Source organism: Manis pentadactyla, chromosome 2 (assembly GCF_030020395.1).
Source record: "Manis pentadactyla isolate mManPen7 chromosome 2, mManPen7.hap1, whole genome shotgun sequence".
Lineage (NCBI taxonomy): Eukaryota > Metazoa > Chordata > Mammalia > Pholidota > Manidae > Manis > Manis pentadactyla.
The window spans coordinates 184,538,926-184,560,545 of record NC_080020.1 but is presented as its reverse complement, the minus strand read 5'-3'; the positions used below and the strand labels follow the sequence as shown (position 1 = coordinate 184,560,545).

The window sequence follows — 21,620 nt, the reverse complement described above, 5'->3', positions numbered from 1 at the left end:
AGGTACAAATACAGTAGAAAAATTATGATATTTTCAACTCATTATAGATAAAAATGCCCTTAATAAGGTAACAAATTAATGTATTATTTTCTGAACATACCTGGCTAGCGTCCTTTATATGTATGTTGTCAACTAATTTGCACAACAACCAAAAATACTCCTTACATCCAGGTTTTAACATTGGTTCTTCCTCATAATCATCTATCTATTAAAAAAAAATTTTTAACTTTGTGAAGCATTTTAAAAAGGGAAATAACTTAGAATTATAGTACATTTAAGAATATAGGCTTTATGAAAAATTAAGTCCCTATACGAACTAAACAGTTTCCAAAGTTTAACAAAAAATGGAGAAAATACTCCTAATTTCTGTAAAATGAGAATACTAGGTACTAAAGTGAACAGTATGTGAACTCTCAGAAAAACACTACTCTCAAATCACTTATGACCTACTTGGAAAAGATACAAATGATGCATAATGCTAAATAATGTGATACAAACTAAGAATCCAATTAAAATGGGGAAAACAGAAGAAACCTATAGAATGTAAGTGTATATAAATCTACCCACATGCAATGATCTATTATAGTTTTGAAATCTGAAAAATAAAAAATACATTATATTTCATACACAGGTGATAATAGGTAAATATGGAGGAAGAAAATATAAATCCTACAAATGCATTCTATTTCTGGAATTAGTAAAATTTCCTAATTTATTAATGAAGTCTGGATTAATTTTGGAGCAGAAGGCTTTTACAAGGCTAGTAGATACATTGGAGAAGGGAAGGAAACTGAAATTTCAGTATTAAAAAATATTAAAAACAAAAAACAACCAAAACCTGTGTGACTGAATGAGAAAAAGGCTACATTGATGATATTTCTATCATTAACTTATTAACACAAGGTCCTGAACCTAGTAAGAACAAACGCTATCTCCAAAACAGAATATCCATGAGAGATCTCACAGAGCTGAAATCAAAGCACTCCATTCCTGGGTTTATCATGGACACAATATGTCACAATACTGTTGTTTTAAGAGCTATGTAACTACTATCCTTTTGTTGAAAACTACATACAGTAAATAAGTACTCAAAATTACTGCAAAGATATAATACAACAAAAGCTGGAGCCAAAGTAATGGCAGAAATAGAAACTACTCCTCAACACAGTAAAAATCTTACCCTGATAGGTTTTAGTGCTTGAGCATCAGGAAGAAATTTCAACAATGTTGAGGCAGCCAATAGCAGAAAAGAGCGATTGATTGAGTCTCCTCCATCCAGCCCTGACAGAGATAACTTATAAAGACCATTGCAAGACTCATGACGGACTGCAGTCTAAATGAAAAAGTAAGTTCAAAAGACAGTGTGAATTACTATTAAAAAGTTAATCTTAAAGTTAATATATTGGCAGAAATAACATGTTAGGTTGCTTTAGTAATATATTGTAAATGCAATGTTCTGATCACATACTCATGCACATAATATATATCAATACTCCAAAGCATACAGTAATACGTAAAAATATATTTTAGAAATTCCCAAATACGGCCATAAAAACAAACCAAAAAAATATAAAAACAAATACAAAAGTGATAAAGGAGGGGATATTCATAATACTTTACTTATAAGATTAGGTCACAGAATAGAAGGTTTTCAGAACTAGAAGCAACTTAGAAGTACTTAAACCAGAACATTTTACAGATTCTTAGGGTCTTGTTCAAATGCTAAAATGGCTACCTGGGACGGAGCCTGAACAAGAACACATAAGCATTCAATTCAGAGCTAACAATACTAGATAATGCTGTCTAAAATCTATGTGTGGCTAAATGTATTAGTAAGAGTGTGTTTCTACTATTACACTTAGGAATATGGTATGAGTAATATACCAAGATAAGGTTAGTGAAAATTTAATTGACCTCCTGTCAATACTGGAATCAAAAGAAAATATATTTTATTTACTTTTACTATCTCTTCCATCTAAGGATACACTCTAATTAAATAGAAAGTGCAGAAGAAACTTATCTAAAGCACAAATCACCAACACAAATGGCTCAAATCCTCACCACCACCAGAAAAAAGCAACTTAAAAAAAATCCAAAGCAAAATAATCTCTGTAAACAAGTATTTCAGAAAAAGACAGATATGAATGCTTACAGAATGTTTAATGTTCACACTCAAGTGCACATAGTTCAAAACACTCTAGATCTTAAAGGATTAAATAAGCATATTCCAGATAACATGATGTATTTATAGAATCATGTCCATTTGTTTCCATTAGCTTTTCTTTTTATTATCAAAATGCTAATAATATGAAAAGACATGAATAATAATAATACTAACAATCTTCAATCTTTACCTTACCTCAGGAATAAGGAGGGTCAATTTCTTTAGCCAGTCTTGTAAATGATCACTGTCAGCAAGGCTAGATTTCACTAAAGAACAGCAATGAGCCCAACTCACCAAGAGCCACATCGAATAATGTGAAACTAAAGAAAAATTACAAAAAAACAAAAACTGTAAGGGCTTGTGCTCTGAAGAAAACACATGCTCGTTACTAAAATTACATATATAAATGTATCTAGTTATTCAAATCTTATCTATTAAAAATAACTTTGTGGAATCCTTACCTTCATGTCTAGACCTGTGATCAGACTGAGCTTTCAAAACTCTGTAAAAACACAACACCACCATCAATTAAATTCTGCAATCAATTAAAAATAAACGGCCACATATCCTTTAAAGTTTATACTATGCCCCCAACAAAAATAGTAGACTTTAAGAAAGCTCCTTACTTACTTCTCCTATGGTCTTTATCTTTTATTTTAAAAAATCACTGGTAAAATCTTATAGCCCACACCAAATGACTGTTTCAATTCAACAAAATTTGAGTGCATACAAACTAACTGAAATAAATGAACCCTCAGAAAGTGCTCATGATTCAGACTAAAGAGACGCATATTACAAAGAGAAAGGTTATAGTGGTTTAGAGTGTAAACTTCAGATTCCTAAAAAAGGAAATCATACACTGACATAAAATGCCATTCCTTTTGTACTGTTAATGCCAATTTCTGTCAGGAATGGTGAAAAGCAAATTATTAAAATATAGAGAAAACTAATTTAATTCTGTATTTCCCTCCCTCAGATTCTAGTAACTTCAATGGAAAATTTAGTGACCTCAATTTGAAGAAAATTAAATACTAAAATTTTCATTTTAACAAAACCAATAAATAGGGTTTTACTATTTACCTTATAAATACACTGTTTATAAAAAACCAAAAACCAATTTCTAGCATATTCACTCTGTATAATTAATAAAATACCTTTTCAATTCTCAAAAAGCAAGATTCACCCATATATTGATTAAAAGGTTCTAAGGAGATAAACTTATAAACCAAATACTTGGCCATACTTTGTATTTAATTTTCAAATTGGTATAAAATATTTAACTTTACCAAGAGCAAACTACCCATCTAGCTTTTAATCTGTAGCAACAGAAGGTTTTTAATAACAAAAGTTCATTCCAGCTGCCTTGACTGGTAACAACCTCCTAGTAAAATATGAACTGAAGGCAGGAGTCTATGAAAAGATAATGGCATGAAACAGAGCCAAGAAAACACTGGGATGTGGGGTGAAAGAGGGAGGAGCTCACTTTAAAGACTGTAATGAGTTTTAAAAGTGGAACTTGTAGACTAAAAACAAACACTGCTACAGAGTGAACCAACTTACATAGCAGAAGCTGGTATCAAACCTGAAATATTTTCTTTTTCATTTTATGAGTTTAACAGAGTCAAGTGAGTTATTTCTTAATTGTGAAGAACTAAAAGCAGACTAAAACCGTCATTCAATTGCCTGTTAATTCAATATATTATAAGGTGTGGGACAGTGAGATAGAGTGTGTGATAGAGGACAAGAAGGAAGAGTTAAGAATTACTGGAGAGTAATTGGTGGCTGGAGTGTAAAATTCTTTTTATCATACAAATGAAGGGCATGTTATAGTACTATCTTTTGTCTCCCTGCATTATCCATTCGTAAATTTAATAAACGATGAAGATGAGTAGCACTGAAATACAATGATGAGCAAAATCAGATACAGTCTATATAGAACTTTAAGTCTAGTGGGGGTAAAGCAGATACTGATCAGGTATGATTTGAGTAAAGTGAGTAGTAACAGTAATGAATTATAACATACTGAATGAAAAAAAAAATCCACGCATTCAAACTGATACTAATTAAATTAAAAAAAGGGAAAAAGAGAAAGCTCTTCCTTATAATAGGATGTCAATAAACATAAAAGGAGTGGTAAGAGTTAGAAAAATCACTAGTTTGCAAACATTATACTAATATTTAATTCAGGTGAGAATCATCACTGAATGCTAAAAAATCAATGAATGAAAGTTTTATGAGGATCAGGAATTTTAAGCAATTTCAACATATCTTCCCACAAGTTACTTTTAATTAAAAAGGAAAAAATCAGAAACATTATTACAGAGAAACCTGGAAGAAACCAAATAAATGGATCAAAATTAGTATCACTAATAATGAGACAAACTGACATCACAAGGGTGTATTAGGAAAGACACATCACTTATGGAGTATTACTGCTAAAATGTATAATCTAAATCTAATCGTGAAGAACAATCAGAAAACCTAAATTAAAACAGGTTCTTTATAAAAGAATTGGTTTGTACTACTCTGAAAATATCAGTAACATGAAAGAAAAACTGATTAAAGTATTCCTGGATAAAGGAAATGAAAAAAATATGACAACTAAATGTAGTATATAATCTTGGACCAGCAAAAAACTTGCTTATAAAGAATATTAATGGGATGATTTGAGTATGGACTATGTATGAGATATTATTTTAGTAATATTAAATTTTCTAAATGTGAATATTTTACTCTAGTTCAGAAAATGTCTTTGGTATTAGGAAATACACATGTAAGTATTTATGGGCAAATAGTCATGATGTGTGAAACTTTCACCAGATTCAGGACAATATGTAAATATATGCATGCACACAGATATACAAAGAACACTCATGCTTATAAAGTACTAACAATTGGCAAAATGTTGAAAACAATATGCAAATGTAAGTGAATGGTATGAATTCATTAAAATACCTAATAAATTTTCTGTTAAGTTTCAAATTTTTCAAAATGAAGCTGTGAAACACTATTTTTATTACGAATACATACATAAATCATGTAAAAACTTCATACCTAGGAGCCAGATTATCATATGTATAAGCAACAGACATAAGTCGCTGAATCAAACTGGTTCCTTGCACAAGAACAAGAAATACCTTTAAAACAAAAACATTAAAAAAATCTTTAAATACACTAAAACATAAAATTACATTTTTAATCCAAGACTCCGAATTATTTTGATTTTTATCTATGACAAGGAATGTCCTAAGAATATTTGAAAATATTTGTAACTATTCAAAACTCCTATAAAAGTATCAAATACTAGAAAACAAGAATTTTGTAACTAAGCTTAAGAACAGCAACTTAAAAAAAATTAATGAAAATGTAGAAATAAAGTAGCAAAACTATTCTTTGTATTTGATTTATACATATTCTCTGTATGTCACCCAATTGGGTGAGAATATACGTTGCACATGTCAGTGATTTACTGGGGTGGTAAATGAAGAACTAAACATTTTCTAATTTTGAAATAAGGAGAAAAAAGGCCAACCTGTGGCAGATTTCACTATCATCCTGAATAAAGGAAAGCAATATAATATACCATGAGTACAGGACATGGATTCTAGGTTTAAAATCCTTAAGTTTAGTTTACTAATGTTCAAGCTGCATGATTCCAATAAATAACCTAAGTCTAGATTCTAGTTTTTTATCCTTACAATCAAAGAAAATAATTTGCTAGTTTATAGATAAAGAATTACTGAATCCCTTCTGCAGGTTGGAACTCATTCTGAGAACATATTTTATAAGGCACTGTTTCCACCCTGGAGATTTGAGTCTAGTGCAGCCAACACAGAAAGCACTTTAACACAAGTATATACTATATGCCAAATGAACAAAAGGGAGGAGCAACTAAATCTGTCCCTGACAAAATCAGGAAAGCTTCCAGAAAAACTATGTATAGGGTAGAATTTCAAAGTTCAGTTTTGAATCTGGACCTTCTAACAAGCTATTAAGGAGAACAAATGAAATAATGCATGACAGTAAATTATTTTCAAAATTTCTGTTCTTCTTATCTATGTAATATGCCAAAATAGGGTGTTCATTCTGGAAAAAACTGTAACATTACAGCAATTCAAGGTCAAAGTAAATAATTCACAATATGCAACATTGTAGAACACACTTAAACATATGTATTCCTTATGTGTCCTTTCAATTGTATAGCTGTAAATGATCTGAAACACTAGCAGAGATCACTTTTTCCATTAAACTTCCAAAATTACAAAAGGGAAATATGCTTTGAAGTTTCCATTTACACCAACAGTTTAAAACCTACATTTACCACAGTATTTATCAGTAACAACTCATTACTCTGAAATTTCTTGGTCAGGTATGAGGTCAGGTACCATTTTCAAAAGGTTATAAAACGAATAAGAGATTTTACTGAACACTCATCTTCATCTCTCCCCGCTCCCTATTCACTTATGGAGACGTTGGCAGGGCAAATACCTGTCACATGAACAACAGAATCCAGTGTCAAAAAAATTCCATTTTTATTGCTGGATATGCTGGTAATTATGCCATTTCCTTTCAGCTCTATTCAACAGATTTGCTCTGTGATGATAGGGCAGGTACATCACAAACTAAATCCCTCCTTTGCCAGCTGCTTTTTTATTAAGCTCTGTCAACCTGGGACACTAGAAATATTATTCTGTTAGCACTATTCCACAAATGTACTACCCAAAAGAGGCATTAGTTTCAGAAGCAGTAGCACAGCCCCTTCCTTAGCGGCCTAAATCCAAGTTCAACAGAAGCTTCTCTTTCTGACAGTCCTTTCCATATGTTCCTCAAACTGTAGGGGTGGTTAATGGTTGCCTCGACATTACTTTTCTGTATTTTTAGCCCTCCAACCCATATACGTAAAACCAATTCTCTATTTTAAATTTCCTATATTGAAATACCTAGAGTGGCTTGTTTTCCAAAATGGACCCTGATACACTCATACATAAATTACTGAATCTGAATAATGAACTAAATGCTACAGTTATCATTAAAATGGTGTATAATTCATTCCTGCATTTGAATGATTAACTGAAAAGCATTACTGCTTCATAATTATTACTGCCTTAAAATGAAGGTGTAACTTCAATTGTTAAGTCACATTGTAGTAATTTAGATTAGTATTTCTTATGCAATGGTGTTATTTCTTCACTCTGAAAAAAACAAAAATATACAAGGTCTAGTAAAACATAAATAGAATTCATTGCTATAATTTAATGGTAACTTCTGTACTTTACCTCTGTTAATCTTGGTATATGAAGACCCTTGGCATGATCACCAGCAGCCTTTCTTGATTTACCTGGCCAGGTTCTTTTCCTATGGCTTTCTGCTATACCAGACCAGGCAAAGACATCATGATATGCTAAATCCAAATCGGACGGATCAACTGCAAACTGGCATATTAACTTCAGCAAGCAAGCAAGACAGTCTAGCTGCCACTGTAGATAAGAAGAAAATGTCATTTCCCTATGTTCATTAATATAATATGGTCACTATAAAACTTCAAATTAAAGGCTAAATTAAATTAATCCATGTACTATAGAAATTTTATTCCACATGTATCCACATGTATTATGGCTAGTAACAATCAAATCTTATAAAAATTAAGAGAAAAATATCTAAGAGGGTGTGTTTAATGAAACAGAAATGGCAGTTGCATTTCTATCACAATAGCAGCATACAAATATATATAAAAGAGAAATACAGGTGGGGTCACGGGGAAGACAGTGTAGCTCAAAGAAGATGAATAGAGACTCCGTGGCATCTTACTACACTGATGAACAGTGACTGCAATGGGTATGGTGGTGGTGGTGGGGGGGGGCTTGACAATAAGGGTGTATGTAATAACCACATTGTTTTTCTTGTGAAACCTTCATAAGAGTGCATATCAATGATAACTTATTTAAAAAAAAGGAAAAAAGAAATACAGGATTTAAAAAATATATACTGCTCAAAATGTACTATAATTTTTTAAATTATTAAAATGTGAATAAAAATATCATTTACCATTCTAATAAGATGAGTTAAGAGACAAAGTATTAAAACTTGCTTCTCCACACAAGTGATTATATACTCTGATACTCTGGAGCCAAAAAAGCAATTCTCAATAATTTTAGAAAATAATCCAACTAAGTATTTTGTACTTTACACATATACATTTAAAATAAAAGAAATATTTCTTTTATTAAAATATTGTTTGGTATGAAAAGTAAAATTTACAACTGACCTAAACTCTATGTTAAAAGTTTAAAATAAAACCAGTCCTTTAAATAAATTAATAAGAACACCACTTAAGTAAAAGATGAGATTTTCAGAGCTTTCTCTTCAATAGTCATTTCCTCCTCTTTTCCTAATCCCACTGCTAACTTGTATACCTATACCAACATGCCAGGAAATATACCAATACTACATAACTGATTTTTAAGAAAGGGACCAAAATATTTCAGTAAGGAAAGAATAGTCTTTTCAACAAATGGTGATATAAAAATTGAGTAGCTATTTGAAAATAATAGAACAAAACCTCAACCTCTCACTCTATAAAAATTAACTCAAAATGTAACAAAGAGCTAAACGTAAAAGATTACTATAAAACTTACAGATGAAAACATGGGAGAAAACCTTTGTGACCTTGGAATGAAGATTTCTTAGGTAGGATATAAATTTTGTTAATATTAAAAACTTCTCTGCTTAAAGGACACTGTCAATATAATGAAAAATCAAGACACAAATTGAATGCAAATATTCCCACTATATATACCTGGCAAAAAAACCAAAAAACAAAAACTTGTCCAATTAAGGGAAAAAAACCTTACACATCTTTACAAGGACCAAAACAAACAAATAACACTCCCCCAAACCCAAGATATGAACAGACACTTTACAAAAGAAGATAGAATGCAAGGTCAATATGAATCTTAAGGGACACAGTGAAGGCAGAGCTAGAGGAGAAATTCATAGTTATAAATGTTTACATTAAAAAAACCAACAATCTAACTTTACAACTTGAGGAACTATAAAAGGAACAAACTAAATCCAAAGCTAACAGAAAGAAGGAAATAACAGAGATCCGAGCAGAGGTAAACAAAACAGACTAGAACAACAGAAAATGATCAATGAACACAAAAGTTGGGTCTTTATAAAAAGAACAACAAAATTGAAAAACCTTTAGCTAGGAGGAAGAGGAAAAGAGATAGAAGAGTAAAAGTACTAAAATCAGAAATGAAAATGGAACCTTTTCTACCAATTCTACAGAAAATAAAGGATTATAAGAGTACTAGAACAACAAAATTGAAAAACCTTTAGCTAAGAGGATGAGGAAAAGAGATAGAAGAGTAAAAGTACTAAAATCAGAAATGAAAATGGAACCTTTTCTACCAATTCTACAGAAAATAAAGGATTATAAGAGTACTAAGAACAACTGGACACCGAAGAAACTGAACAATCTACATTAAATGGATTAATTCCTAGAAATACAAAACCTACCAAGACTCAATCACGAAGAAATAGAAAATCTGAAGAGATATAATTAGCCAGGAGATTAAATCAGTAATAAAAAAACTTAAAACAAAGAAAAGTTGTGGTCCTGATAACTTCACTAGTAAATTCTATCAAACATTTAAAGAAGAACTAATACCAATCCTTCTCAAACATCTTCAAAAAACAGAAGAGGGAACATTTTCTAACTCATTCCATGAGGCCAGCATAACCCTGATTATTAAAGCCAGACAAAACACTACAAGGGAACTACAGACCAATATCCCTTATGAATAGTGATGCAAAAATCCTCAACAAAATGTTACCAAACGAAATCAGCAATGTATTAAAAGGATTATATTATTATGATCAAGGGGGATTTCTCTTAAAATGCAAGGATGGTTCAATATATAAGAATCAATCAATAGAATACTTCACATCAACAAAATGAAGGAAAAAGACTACATGACCAACTCAGCTGGTATAGAAGAAGCATTTAATAAAAATTCAATACCCTTTCATGATCAAACCCTCAACAAAATAGGAACAGAAGGAAACTACCTCAACCTAATGAAAGCCATATGTGAAAAAGCCCACAGTGAAAATCATCCTTAACAGTTGGAAGACTGAAGACTTTTCCTCCAAGATTAGGAACAGGGCAAGTATATTCTTTTTATTCACTATAGTAGTGGAAGTTCTTGCCTGAACAATGAGGCAAGAAAAGGGTATCCAAACTGGAAAGGAAGAAGTAAAATTACATTTGTAGATGATATGTTCTTGTATGTAAAAAACCCAAAGATACCACAAAAAGGCTCTTAAACTAATAAATGACTTCAGTACAGTACAGGATACAAAGTCAACACACAAAATCCACTTGCATTTCTATATACAAACAATAAAAACTATGAGAAGAAAATCACAAAAAGAATTCCATTTACATAGTATCAAAAAGAATAAAATACTTAGAAATTAACTTAACCAAGTAGGTGAAAGACTTCTACAATGAAAACTACAAAACACTGTTAAAAGAAATTAAAGACATAAATAAATGTAAACATACCCCATGTTCATGGACTAGAGGACAGTATTATTAAAATATTGATACTATCCGAAGTGCTAAAGATTCAAGGAAATCCCTAACAAAATCGTAAAGACGATTTTTGCAGAAACAGAAAAAACCCATCCTAAAATTCATACAGAATCTTAAGAGACTCCAGATAACCAATACAACCTTGAAAGAAAAGATCAAAACTGCAGGACTCCCATTTCCTGATTTCAAAACTTACTACAAAAGCTTACTTACTATAATAATCAACACAGTGTGGTACTGGCAAATAAACATATAGACTAAGGGAATAGAATAGAGAGACCAGAAATAAACCCTCACATACATGGTCAAATGATTTTTGACAAGGTTGCCAATGCCATTCAGAGGGGGGAGAGGACAGTGTTTTCAAAACTGGAGGACTCACATTTCCTGATTTCAAAACTTACTACAAAAACTACAGTAATCATCAGTGTGGTACTGGCAAACAGACATATAAACTAATGGAAGAGAACAGAAAGCCCAAAAATAAACTCTCACATGTATGGTCAAATGATTTTTGACAAGGGTGCCTAGACCATTCAATAGGGGAAAGGACAGTATTTTCAAGAAATGGTGCTGGGAAAGTTCGATGTCCACATGCAAGAAAAGAACAAAGTTCAAACCTTACCTAACACCCTATGAAAAAATTAACTCAAAATGAAACAAGATATAAATATAAGACCTAAAACAACAAAGCTCTCAGAAAAAAAAATATGACCAAAATTTCATGACACTGGGGTTGGCAGTGATTTCTTGGATAGGAGAACAAAGGCACAGATAACAAAAAAAGAAACAAATTGGACTTGATGAAAATGTTTTTAAATTTCTGCATAAGACTATCCATAGTAAAAAGACAACCCACAGAATGGGAGAAAACATCTGCAAACTACCTATCCAGTAAAGGATTAATATTCACAATATACAGAGAACTCTTAAAACTCAACAACAAAACAAACCTCCTGATTCAAAAATGCCCAAAGGGGTTGAAAAGACATTTCACCAAAGAAGATACATGAATGGCCAACAAGCACATGAAAAGACTCTTAATTTCACTAATCATTAAGGAAATGTAAATTAAAACTATTATGAGATACCACCTCACACCCATTAAGATGGCTACTATCAAAACAAAACAGAAAATAGAAGTCTGGACAAAGATGTGGAGAAATTTGAATCCTATGTACTATTGGTGGGAATGTAAAATGGTACAGCAGCTATGGAAAACAGTACAGCAGTTTCTCAAAAAACTAAAAATAAAATTAGCATATGACCCAGCAATTCTACTTCTGGGAATATATCCAAAAGATCTGAAAGCAATTTGTAGATCTTAAAGAGATTTGTACACCCAGGTTCTTAGCAGCAATATTCATAATAGCTAAAATGTGGATGGAACCCAAGCATCTATCAGAGGATGAACGGATAAGCAAAACATGGTACATCCATACAATGGACTATTACTCAGCCTTAACAAGGAAGGAAACTCTCCAATATGCTACAAGGATGATACTTCAGGACATTTTGCTAAGTGAAATAAGCTAATCACAAAAGGACAAATACTGTATGATTCTACTTATATAAGGTATTTTAAGAGTAGTCAAAATCATAGAAATAGAAAGCATCATGGTAGTTGCCATGGGCTAGGGGGAGGATGAGAATGGGGAATTATTGTTTAAAAGGTATAGAGTTTTAGTTTTATGAGATGAAATTTAGTTATAGGAATGGATGTGGTGATGGTTGCACAACAATGTAAACGTATTTAATACCACTGAACTATATACACTTAAAAATGGTTAAGATGATAAATTTTATGTGTATTTTACCACAGTTAAAAAAAAACTGCTCAGTCAATAAGCACATGTAAAGATGCTCAACATCAGCAACACCAGTCATCAGAGAAGGGCAGAGCAAACCACGATGAAATAATACTATATACCAAGTAGAAGTTCTCAAATTAAAAAGCCTGACCACACCTGCTGTTGGTGAGGATGTGAAGCAAATGGAACTTTTATTTGCTGCATGGTACAACTGCTTTAGAAAACAGTTTGGCAGCTTCTTAAAAAGTTAATCTTATACTTAACGTATTGCTCAGCAATTTCTTTACCTGGTATTTCCCCAAGAGAAACAAACATATCTACACAAAAAGACTTGTATATGAATGTCTATGTCAGCCTTATTCTTAATAGCTTAAAACTGGAAACCTAAATGTCCATCAGTAGGTGAATGGATAAATAGATTTATACAATGGGTATACTACTCAGCAATAAAAGCTACCAACCATTTATCAACAATATTTATCAATCTCAAAATTCATGTTGAATGAAAGCCAGAGACAACAGAGTACATGCTGTATTATTCCATTTAAATGAAATTCTGTAAAATGCAAATATAATCTACAGCAACAGAAAGCAGATCAGCAGTTGCCACGGGCTGGTTGGTTGGGAGAGGGGAACAACTGTAAGAGGGCAGGATGGAACTGATGAGGAAACAGAAATGTTCTATAACTTGATTGTGCTGGAGAATTATACAAGTATATCATTTTTCAAAACTTGAATCATACTTTTTAAATTAAGTGCATTAATTATGCATGAAAAGTATTATTGCCTGAAAAGTACCTCAATTTCATATCACTTACAAAAATTAGCTTAAAATGATCAAAGACCTAAATGTCTAAGGATTAAAATTGTAAAACCCCAATTCTGAAATTGTAAAACAGCTAAACTTCTTAAAAGAAAACACAGTCATACATCTTCATAAAGCTTGGATAATGTACTACTTTCAAGGATGAAACCTGAAAACATTATGCTAAGTTAAAGAAGCCAGTCACAAAGGAATAAAAGCATATATAATGTGAGAGAGAGAGAAACAGAGAAACAATGGTTCCATTTACACAAAGTGTCTGTAATAAGCAAATCCATACGGAAAGAAAGTAGACTGGTGGTTGCCTGGGGCTGAAGTTTGGGGGAAACTGGGGACTGACTGCTAATGACTATGGAGTTTCTTTGTGGAGCGATGTTCTGGAATTAGTGTTAATGGTTGTACAACCAGTGAATATACTAAATATCACTGATTTGTACATTTTAAAAGGGTGAATTGTATGTGAATTATATTCCTAAAAATTTTAATTTGAAAGTATATCTCAACTAAGTTCATTTTTTTTAAAGGTAAAAAAATTGATCAAGAAACAAGAATGATTCTGAGTTTATAAATACCTGTAATACAGTAACAGAGATGCCATTATAAAAAGGGGGTATCAGCTGACTTAAAAGAAACCCGTGTCTCTTAGGCATGCTTGGCTTCTCAAGCATTGTTAGGCTACAATGTGTCACAAATGGTAGTAATTACTACTAGCTGTAGTGGTAATAGTAATGCTTCATGAAAGTACTCACAATTTCAAAGGAAACAAGAGAAAATCTTTAGCATATGATTCCCTGTAAACTAATCATTTTACTCTAAACTCAGAGCAGTTTATAAACAAAATTCCTATAAATTACACATACTAACTCAATTTAAAATTTTAGGTTAAATTCTCCCACTCTGACAAAGAACTAAAAACCACTTTATAGTTCTGAGGGACAACAAAGACATGACTAACAATAAAACACAACAGACATTTGAATTATAAAACCGAGCTATAATTATTCATTATTACAGAAGATGTATTTATCCTAAAAAAGGAAAATGCCTATAATAAAATATGTAAAAAACAAAAGTGGGGGAAAAAGGATGGAAACCAGTGGTAAGAGTAACAAAACCTTGGAAGATAGCAATATGTTTTCTAAATGTATTAACTTGGTATCAAATCAAGAACACCTGACTCCTAGGTTCCAAGGTAATTCTAAAAAACACATACTAAGAAATTAATATTTGAATGAAATGTTTGATAATGCTATTCTGCTTTGGTGGAGGTCAGGAAATAGAGCATCCTTTCCATTTAGTTCAAACTGGATTGTGCAGTTTGGTATAGCATTATGAATTTTTTAATACTCCACAAGCAATTTATTTTCCCAAAACGGTGCTTCTTCAAGTTAATAGTACAGTACCATTTTAAAACTTCCACTTTGCTGAGGTCCAACAATATTGTAAAATACTATCAGTTTCCGTACCTATTTCTGCAGACTACTCACAAATGGTCTGGAAACATATTTTTGGGTAGTACTGCTATAAAGGAAGAAATAACCAAACAAAATGAAACAATGAAAAAGGATGTTTTAAAAAATTGAAGATGTAAACCAAGTTCTTTTTAAAAAGCATCCAAATTTTAAGACTGTATTAAAGTTAATACATAATTTAACAACCTAAAGGAAAAAAATTTTATGAACTAGCCATAGTTCAGAGTCATATTACTTTAGCACTTAAAAAATTTTGAACAGGTGGCATGGAGACTCTTACCTCAGTTAGCAGACTCCCTATTTTAAAAAAAAATTTATTTCTACTATAATCCATACTCTCATCTATTACAGTGAAGTATGTAGCAATGTTACACTTGCTTATGGAAGTGGGAGTGCTTAAACTGGGAAACCTATAATTGGTTTAAATTATAAATTCTCACTTACCACAGTCCAGGATTCTTGCTCTTTGGGCTCCAGAATTCCAGAATTAAAAATTTCCAGCAGCTGCTGAAGGCCTCCAGCAGCAACAAACTGTAAGCAACCATGAGAGTGATGGTGAGACGCGGCAACACAGGAGAGACGCCTCTGACTAAGCAGCGGCTGTGTGTGTGCAAGTGAGACATTAGCCATCTTTCATTTAGGAAATTATTCCTTAAGTAAACAAAGTAACTTGTGAACAAAGTAATAACATACAGCCTACTTTCAAGAATTTCTTTTTTCTTTCAAAAACCTATAAACGTATCTTCATATTCCATGAGCCATTTAATTTGAGACACTGGGATGTATTAACAAAGTATTCCAATGATGGAATAGGGAAGTGCGAAAAACAGGAGCACCAAGGCATTAAATCATCTCCTCTTACCACTATGATTTGGAGTAATGCAAAACTTTTAAACTATGCTTTATTTTAATAGTAAAATTAATTTAAACCTGTTAATAATTATAGTACCTATTTCTGAAAAATTCGAGATAAATTATTTTTATCAACACATATAATCAAACCTTGCAACTCCAGGAATTTTTACTATTTTCCACTTGATCCTCACTTGAATCATCTGAATCTGGATAAAGATCACTGTAACTTCCCTGTGGGAATATGGCAAAAGAAGAAAATATTAATGGAGGGGGGCAAGAGAAAAATATTACCATAGAAAGGTAACACACATTGAAATTTTGCTCCAGAGATAATATAAACACTCAATGATAATAATGGAAACACAATTACCGTTGACTCTCTCCTTATTCTTCTGTTAGGTTTTCCCAGTGCTTCAATAATTTCTAGGGCATATAACAGCTTGTGAGCACTCTTAATTTTGAGAAGTTCTTTCCAATTAAGTCCATCATTACCCTTAAATTGAAAAAAGAAAAACATAGGTTTCTTAAGCCAACTTACTAAGGGGCCCCCCACACACTCCAAAAATATGTTAAAGAAACTGACACTATATAAAAACTCAAATACTATATTTAAATTGAAATACTTTCAAATGTGAAAATGATTTATATAATTGGTATTAGTGTTATGCTTAAAACACCAATTATTTCTTACATTTTATTAAAATAAAAATACATGAACAGTGGCATAGGCATACAGTTATGTCTTGTTAACCTTCACAACAGATAAGCTAATTTACTATATTCCCAATGAATATAACATTGCAGCCTAAATGAATGCATGAACTTCGAGGATAGACAAGCACTAAAGTCTGTATTTAATATTTTTATAAGCTACACCTACACAATTAAAAGTCATATGCAAATACATCAATTTTAAAATATTGTACTTTTCTAAATATTATTGTGTTATTCACACTTTTATGCCTATTTGACAATATTATCATTAGAGCTACTGTGAGTCATCAGGCACCATTTTCCTGGTCCACCTTCTTCACTTTAAGTCATTTGGGATATACAACCTTCTGAATCATAGGACAATGTCCTAAATCATAGATAACCATTAGCATAACATTAAGATACTGTTTTTCCATTCATCCAGTAGGTATTTTATTGGTATCTCCACAAAGCAACCCCTTATTATACGTAGTTTTTAAATCTCTTATTTTAACAGACATCTTTACAAAGATATCCTAACACACACGTGAGGTCATGTCCCTATGGGAAAATTAACAAATATACATTAAATTTCCTTGCCTCATTTTCCCCTAATTCTATCAGTTGACTTGTATAGCATAGCATCTGAACCAAGCATTGATATATATCATATAAATAAACCAGTGTATTTTCTCTATTATTTCATGTTGTTAAAAACAAAGCAATATTCAGAATACACAGTAATATGAGGAAACACTAATATAAAGGAAAATCCATAATTTTCTAAAGACAGTTTTAGAAAACATCCTTTATTTATTTTTGTTATTAAATACTTAGCCTATGTTATGCAACCTCACTAATAATTAAACAATCAAATATTAAAATGAACTGGCACTTTTTACCTATTATATCAGCAGAATTTTACTGAGGATCTAGGTTAATGAGCATCTCATACACTGCCAAGAAGAATGTAAACTTATACTATCTTCCAGGAAAGTAAAAAGACTTTTGTGGGCTCACCTGTTCATCTGAAATATTCTGGAATGCCATCAGCATGTTAGGACATGTAGGAAGAAGCATCAGCAGCTCCCATACACGCCTAGAGAGGTTTTCTGCATGAAGATGAAGTTCTTCACATCTTAAACGCTACATAAATAAAAACAGCTACTTATCAACATGGATTAGTTTTAAAAAATCTAAACTTAACTTCAACTTTTGTGCATAAAACTGTTAGGCAGAAAAATTGATATAGATATGAGCAGGTGGAAGGATAATAAGGCCAGTAAAGCCCACTAAAAGGCACTCAAAGAGTTAACCAGATAAAACTAGAGAGCCAGAAAAGACTTGGAGTTAATGAGTTAATCAGTTGAAGTTCCAAAGGACAGGAGCAACTTGGAATATCAGGAGATTCCTCAGATAAAGAAAAGTTTCAGAGCACAGCTCATGTCTTCACTGCATCAATTACATCATACCATTTAAAAATTTACTTTAGGCCCAGCTTATTCTTTAATTTAACCTATATGCTGTTTTTCCACTTCCTCCAGCCCCTTAATTAAGTAACTTTGTAACCAGGGCAGGAGACAGACCTCGGAAGTGTAAATAAACCTATGTGGGCAAAGAATGCCCAAGTCCCAAACTAACAGTCACCGAACTAACCCTCTATTCTTAAACAAAACTCCAAAGGAATTATAAATCACCTGTGTACATCATGCCTATGCTGACCCTTACCCAAAAAGGCCCTAAAAAAAACCCCAAACCTCAAACCCTTAAGGACGCCTCCTCTCTGAGGTTACCCACACTCGCCTGTCTTCCAGTGGGTCACTCACTCTATCCTACTTCAGACAGGTACAAATGGGCTGCTGAGAGCTCTGATCTGGGGCTTGCAAATTTCTGTCACCTGGTTGACCCAAACAGAACTGCAGCTGTATGATCATGCTCCTTAGTAGCCTGCCTGAAAGTTTCCTTTCTTTACCTTTGGGAAGTTCTCAGAACATAATCTCACTCCATCCAATGCTCTGAGGCTCCCCCAGATCCTGGTGGTAGAAACTTAGTTCCCACGCCATGCAGATCCAAGTGGACACTGGCTTTAGGAGTTGGCAAGGGATTATGTATGCCCAATGCCAAGCAGCAGTTCAATGAGTTTCCCTTTCCTCCCTCTATTTTTCCTTGCTCTCTGCTTCATTCAAGTAAATCTGCCTTTGTCTATGTTGACTCTGGCTCAATCCTCTCTTGGAGTGTAATCAAATAAACCTTTTACTCTGCTTCAATACTGTGTCTCTGCCCTGCAATTCTTTGTTGCAGCGGGGACAAGAACTAAGGAAAATAAACTCAACCCTCCCCCTTTCATTATCAAATTTGATAATATTTTTAGTTCTCCAAGTGAAAAACTATTTGTTACATAGTAAATACATTCATTCAAAAAATTAAGTTATTATCAAATTAGTATTCAAATTTGTTGTTGAACACCCTTCTGGAAAAAAAATGTGGCCTGTATGTCTGACCACTTTCCTTCAGAAGTTTTTCAAATATAAGTGAAAATGTCTGTTTATAAAGCCATTCAAGTAAATTTCACCAAGACTATTACCTACTTCCTCTGTGCAGCCCACTATTCTAAAAATGACAAGACCTGGTGAATTAAATCCTTGACCTTATATTTGAAAAAAGAGTAACCTGTTTCTCTTATTTTGCTAATTCATACCTTATTTTCCAGTTTCAGACAAGAATAGATTAAGAAGAAAGCAAACAATTATAAAGAACATATTTTTTCCATTTTTATCTGTTAAATTTGAACTCCGTAAAGGTGCTGAGATAATAGTAAGCTAAAGAATGTTTCAGAGAGTATCAAGGAAATAGGCAGGTTTCCTTTTTTATTTTTTAAACTAAAGCACCACCCAAGAGGTAAATAAGCAGCAAAATCTAAAATTTACAATTTTAGAATTTTCCTCAGAGTATCTACATAATGTTCCACAGAGGATGAATTTTATATCTTTTATTCTAGTACTATTGCTGTCAAAATTTTTTCTAAGATAATGCCAAAGAAATCTATAAAAAGTTCTTTTTGTATAGTGGTATAAAGCTGGAATACTCTGAAGTCAAGGAAATCTTAAAGACTGAGTTTCAAGGTAACTTGCTTTTCATAACCCTGAAGAAAAAAGAGAAGCAACCCACTTTTGGTTTAGTGGGGGAAATGGCAATGAGTTCTTCAGGAAAAATGGAATTAATTCCTTTGTAAACACCAGATAAAAAAACAAAAAAAGTAAGACTGAACTCAGTGCAAAAAACTATTTGAAGGGAAAAAAAAATATTCCAAGTGTATCTGACTATGACTATATTTTATGTTATGATTGAAGGGCCCTACAATATGGGTCTCATACACAGTGAAAACCCACTATTTTTACTGTTTCTATAAATGTTTTCAACGCTCATGCAACCAAAACAATCCCACATCAACAATGCCATATTTGTCACAAAGTTCAGTGAAATATCTGCTAAAAAATGAATGCTTCCACTCTGGTCCAGGCCTCACACAGACTATTACGGTGGCCTACTAACTGGTCCTCTTACCTCTCATCTTTCTTTTCTCTCATACATCCATCACACTAACACCTACATTTTGTTTCTAAAAGCCCAGAAAGGATCTCATTTTGTTGCTTTAAACCTTCCATGATGATGGCAATCCAAATAAAAATCTCACATGATCCTTTATAGTATAGATAACAATCTCCTTTTCTGTACTCTTATTAAGAATTACACTATACTCACATTCCCAGGTTTTCAAACATGCTATTCATTTTTCTGTGAATCTGTAATGCTTCATCACTCTGATCAGCAGTAAACCCAATTTGAAGGACTCCCCATCTGCAACTAACATGACTCATTCTCTTCATTTAGCTGCTCAGATTATGTACAGTTTCCCTCAGAGAAATTTTCCCTGACCAATAATGTCAATGTGTGTCTATTACCACCCCTTAATAATGACATGTCATGTTTCAATCTTAGCAGCTATCTCTATCAGAAACTACTTATCTGTTAGTTTATTTCAAACTATCTTTTAGGCCATGTCAGTATCTGTCTCTCCAACTGGATTCAATTAAAGCTGAAACTATGCCTATTTTGATCCCTGTAAAACATTACTTAAAACAGTATGCCTGGATCACATTAGGCCCTTAGATAATAAATGGATTCCTAGGTTTTACTGCTCTTAGGAGTTCACTGAGAAAATTCTTTTCCACTGAAAAGAAAGAGAAAACAAGACTTTATAAAAATGAAATGATATAGTCACCTCACTGTCTTCCACTACCACTTTTCCTGAGGGTGGTTTAAATGATGCAAGCATCTCTAATAAATCAAAAAGAGTAGTTAAATGAGGTTCTTGTAAAAGCAAAAGCATCGGAATGTTATCCTTCTGAGGGGGTGGTAGGCAAGATGCTGGCAGTTGAACACCTTCCCCTTTCCGTTCTCTCCTTGGTGCACCCAAAGATACAAATACCATCTATAAAAATAAGAACAATGGGGAAAAAAACAACACTTACTTAGGCACATGACATTTTTGGCTTAATAAAGGTCTTAATTATAAAATAACTTCACTTAAAATTTTAATTACAAAAGCTGTAATAAATATTTTTGAAGTATAACTTTGACTGTTCAATTACTGACTATAACAGTCAATAGATGATTAAAATCCAAATGCTGTTCATGAGTACCTGCATATCCTTAAAACCAAGCTCATGAAGTGCTTTTTCATCATAATCTGTTGTTAATTCATGTCCAGATGAAATCATCCTGACAGGTCCCATGAGGCCTCCTTAAAAACAGCAGAAAATCTAAGTGAACATTTTTATAAGAGTTAAATTATTTGCTGGCATGAATACATGACTATAGACAGACATTAAGCTTAAACACACTTCTTGAGCAAAGTAGATGCAGTCGTAAGCATACTTCCTGAAATATTTTCTGCTGTCCAAGGTTAGCCTTAGGCAGTAAAAACCACAAGAAAATACTAAAATCAATTCCCACTTGCTTAATAATATGCAAAATTCTGTAACTGAAAACACTATGTAGCTTTCTAGGAAGCTACAGCATCTCCCCTAGCAATACGTGAATTAGATTCATTAATGCCTTAGTTGCATAAGTAACTAGCATGTATTTATAATGATAGAGTCCTTTCTTCCCTGTTATTACCCAACAAAATAAAACAAAA

General features: G+C 32.5%; 1 protein-coding gene across 7 annotated transcripts in view; it reads right to left on the bottom strand.

Annotated features, from left to right (window-relative positions):
- USP34 (ubiquitin specific peptidase 34) overlaps positions 1-21,620 on the bottom strand; it is a 289,427-nt gene that overhangs the window by 68,296 nt on the left and 199,511 nt on the right. For all 7 annotated transcript variants that reach the window (XR_008995834.1, XM_057497160.1, XM_057497164.1 and 4 more), the window contains 12 exons: positions 21,124-21,224; positions 20,703-20,912; positions 17,441-17,566; positions 16,098-16,220; positions 15,875-15,958; positions 15,317-15,403; positions 7,441-7,641; positions 5,219-5,301; positions 2,626-2,666; positions 2,360-2,484; positions 1,181-1,333; positions 101-205 (listed from right to left, as the gene is read on the bottom strand). Coding sequence is in view for 6 of the 7 variants with exons in the window: in XM_057497160.1 (XP_057353143.1) it covers positions 101-205; positions 1,181-1,333; positions 2,360-2,484; positions 2,626-2,666; positions 5,219-5,301; positions 7,441-7,641; positions 15,317-15,403; positions 15,875-15,958; positions 16,098-16,220; positions 17,441-17,566; positions 20,703-20,912; positions 21,124-21,224 (1,439 nt within the window). In the remaining variant the exon portion in view is untranslated. The remainder of the gene's footprint in view (positions 1-100; positions 206-1,180; positions 1,334-2,359; positions 2,485-2,625; positions 2,667-5,218; positions 5,302-7,440; positions 7,642-15,316; positions 15,404-15,874; positions 15,959-16,097; positions 16,221-17,440; positions 17,567-20,702; positions 20,913-21,123; positions 21,225-21,620) is intronic.